Source organism: Buceros rhinoceros, unplaced genomic scaffold (assembly GCF_000710305.1).
Source record: "Buceros rhinoceros silvestris isolate BGI_N320 unplaced genomic scaffold, ASM71030v1 scaffold30042, whole genome shotgun sequence".
In the NCBI taxonomy this organism is placed as follows: Eukaryota; Metazoa; Chordata; class Aves; order Bucerotiformes; family Bucerotidae; genus Buceros; species Buceros rhinoceros.
In genome coordinates, this window is record NW_010397616.1 from 1 (window position 1) to 1,753 (window position 1,753).

Below are 1,753 nucleotides of genomic sequence, written 5' to 3' on the forward strand. Positions count from 1 at the left end.
AAATCTCCTGTCGAGGTCCAGGAGCTTGCTTTGATCAGGGGGGTTGGTCTGGGTCCTCTCCAACCCCAGCTGCTCTGCGCAGTGCAGGCAGGATTGGGGTGCAGACCCTGGGGGGCACAGGGGGCTTGGCCGGGACCCTCCTGGAGCTGCTCCTGGCTTGGCCGGGCACCTCTGGGCTCTTGCTTTCAAGCCACTGCGCAGGGTGGCTGCAGGGCGAAGCAGAGCCCACCCAGGGAAACCGCCTGGCTCCCCGAGAAGGTGCCCCTGGCTTGAGCGTGCCTGGAGCCACATGGAAGGCAGACGGTGCCCAGCACCCTCACGTCGTGCCCACTCTCATGTCACAGCCGTGTGACTGCTGCTGCCGTTTCACCCTGGTAGAAATAGTCTTGTGCTATTGTGCTGCTCTTTTGCCGTGTTCTGTACATCTCCGCCACCGATTTGCCCAGGGAGGAAGTTCTGCAGGAGGGAGATAATTGTCTTAAATCTGTTTTGCCCACAGACAACGGTGAGGTCACCGTCCTGCAGGCAGGAAGGCACGAGTTCCCCTTCACCTTCCAGCTCCCCGAGTAAGTTGATGGTTTTGTTGTCGCCTTAATGCAAAAGGGGAGAGAAGCCACTTGGGACACGGGACCTTGAAAATGAATTCTTTCAGCAGAACCCTTTTAAACTGCTTATACACAGGACCCTGGCTACCTCCTTCGAGGGGAAGCACGGCAGCGTGCGCTACTGGGTGAAAGCCAAACTGCACAGGCCCTGGTCGACGGTGAAGAAGGTGAAGAAGGAGTTCACTGTGATCGACCCCATCGACATCAACACGCCTGCGCTGCTGGTGAGCTCCCCCCTGCTCCAGCTCGGGGCAGCGGCACCCAAAACTGCCCTGGGAATCCCACGGGGAAGGAGTCTGCCCCTCCCTCCAGCATCACCACATGAGCTCGTTCCCAGAGGGAATATTTGCCCCCCTGTAACTTGTGCCCTTCAGCGTTACGTGGGCTGGGCTGAGGTCATCCGTGCCTCTCAGTTTTTAGAAACTTTAACGTGTTGCGACAGCATCTTGCATCAGATACGTAAGAAGTTGCTGATGCTCCCCGGCAGGTTCTTGGAACCAGGGAGGGGCTTGCTCTCTTACTAAAGAGCTGAAGTATTTCCCTTTCTCCAGGCCCCCCAGGCAGGTGCTAAGGAGAAGCTGGCTCGCGCCTGGTACTGCAATCGTGGCCAGGTTTCGGTGACTGCCAAGATTGACCGGAAAGGCTACACCCCAGGTGAGACAACGTGCTGGTGCCTTTGAACCTCGGGGGACCTGGGGTAGATAGACCCCAGCAGGGGGACGGTTGGGGTTGCTCTGAGCTGGGCTCTTGACTTCTGGCAGAGAGCTTTAGTGCATGCTCCTGCTGTGGGCCCGCTCCTCGTGCCTGCGCTGCCGGGTACCTTGACCAGCCCTCGGTGATCCTGTGCCAGAATTTCCTGAGGCAGGACCAGGCTCCGTCTCCAACACGTGGGTCTGTTTTGGTAGGTGAGGTCATCCCTATCTTTGCTGAGATCGACAACTGCACAAGCCGAGCGGTGGTGCCCAAGGCGGCCATCATCCAGACCCAGAGCTTCATCGCTCGCGGCGCCAAGAAGCAGAAGAAGTCGGTGGTGACCAGCATCGCCGGTGACGCCATCGCAGCGGGGAAGCGGGAAGTGTGGCACGGGCGGGCGCTGAAGATCCCGCCGGTGGGTCCCTCCCTCCTCCCGTGCAGCATCATCCAGGCGG

General features: G+C 59.6%; 1 protein-coding gene across 1 annotated transcript in view; it reads left to right on the forward strand.

Moving 5' to 3' along the window:
• Positions 1 to 499: 499 nt before the first annotated feature.
• ARRDC2 (arrestin domain containing 2) overlaps positions 500 to 1,753 on the forward strand; it is a gene marked incomplete at its 5' end in the record, with an annotated part of 2,401 nt that continues 1,147 nt past the window's right edge. The window contains 4 exons of the mRNA XM_010146327.1: positions 500 to 566; positions 682 to 829; positions 1,157 to 1,259; positions 1,511 to 1,748. Coding sequence (XP_010144629.1) covers positions 500 to 566; positions 682 to 829; positions 1,157 to 1,259; positions 1,511 to 1,748 — 556 coding nt within the window. The remainder of the gene's footprint in view (positions 567 to 681; positions 830 to 1,156; positions 1,260 to 1,510; positions 1,749 to 1,753) is intronic.